Here is a 604-nt window from a genome sequence, read left to right as displayed (position 1 = left end):
GCCCGCAGCACCTGCGTGAAGGGCTCGTGGAGCTGCAGCCAGCGCGAGTGCCAGAGCGCCTGCCACATCTACGGCGACGGCCACGTGCGCACCTTCGACGGGCGCAGCTACAGCTTCGACGGCCTCTGCCAGTACTCGTTCCTCGAGGTGAGCGCGGCCGCGCCTCGGCCGGGCTCCTCCGCCTCCTCGCTGGGAGGAGCCTCGCGCCTTCCCAGACCCGGAATAAGCCCCGCCCCAGCCCCGCCCCGCCCCGCCCACTCGCGGGGGGGGGGCGGGGCTCTGCCCCGCCCCCTCCGCCGTCTCCACTGCGTGTCGTCAAAACAGAAACCCACTTTGGGTTTTATCGGACACAGGTGCTGATGTGGGGCCTGGGGGAAGCGAAGAGGGGGGATGGGACCTCAGAGAAGAAGGGTGCCCCCCGCCCTGGGAGTGAGTGACCTGCGTCCCTGCAGGATCTTACTCTCCAGCGTGACAGCGGGCCTCGGGCGGTCTCCATCCCAGCGAGGGGACCCCAGCCCAGACTGCAGCCCTGGGGGTGGCCCCCCGACCCCCGACCGGGGCTGCGCGGGGCTCTGCTCGACAGAGGCCAGAGCCGGCCCAGCGG

The 604-nt window shown here is 71.9% G+C and overlaps 1 protein-coding gene across 1 annotated transcript in view; it reads left to right on the top strand.

Moving 5' to 3' along the window:
* LOC101634954 (mucin-19-like) overlaps positions 1 to 604 on the top strand; it is a 54,284-nt gene that overhangs the window by 43,511 nt on the left and 10,169 nt on the right. Inside the window, exon 20 of the mRNA XM_012732263.1 lies at positions 9 to 147. Coding sequence (XP_012587717.1) covers positions 9 to 147 — 139 coding nt within the window. The remainder of the gene's footprint in view (positions 1 to 8; positions 148 to 604) is intronic.

Source organism: Condylura cristata, unplaced genomic scaffold (genome assembly GCF_000260355.1).
Source record: "Condylura cristata isolate star-nosed mole 26May11 unplaced genomic scaffold, ConCri1.0 scaffold00034, whole genome shotgun sequence".
Taxonomy (NCBI): Eukaryota; Metazoa; Chordata; class Mammalia; order Eulipotyphla; family Talpidae; genus Condylura; species Condylura cristata.
Note: the sequence above shows the minus strand (reverse complement) of the source record. Positions and strands in the feature narration are given on the sequence as shown.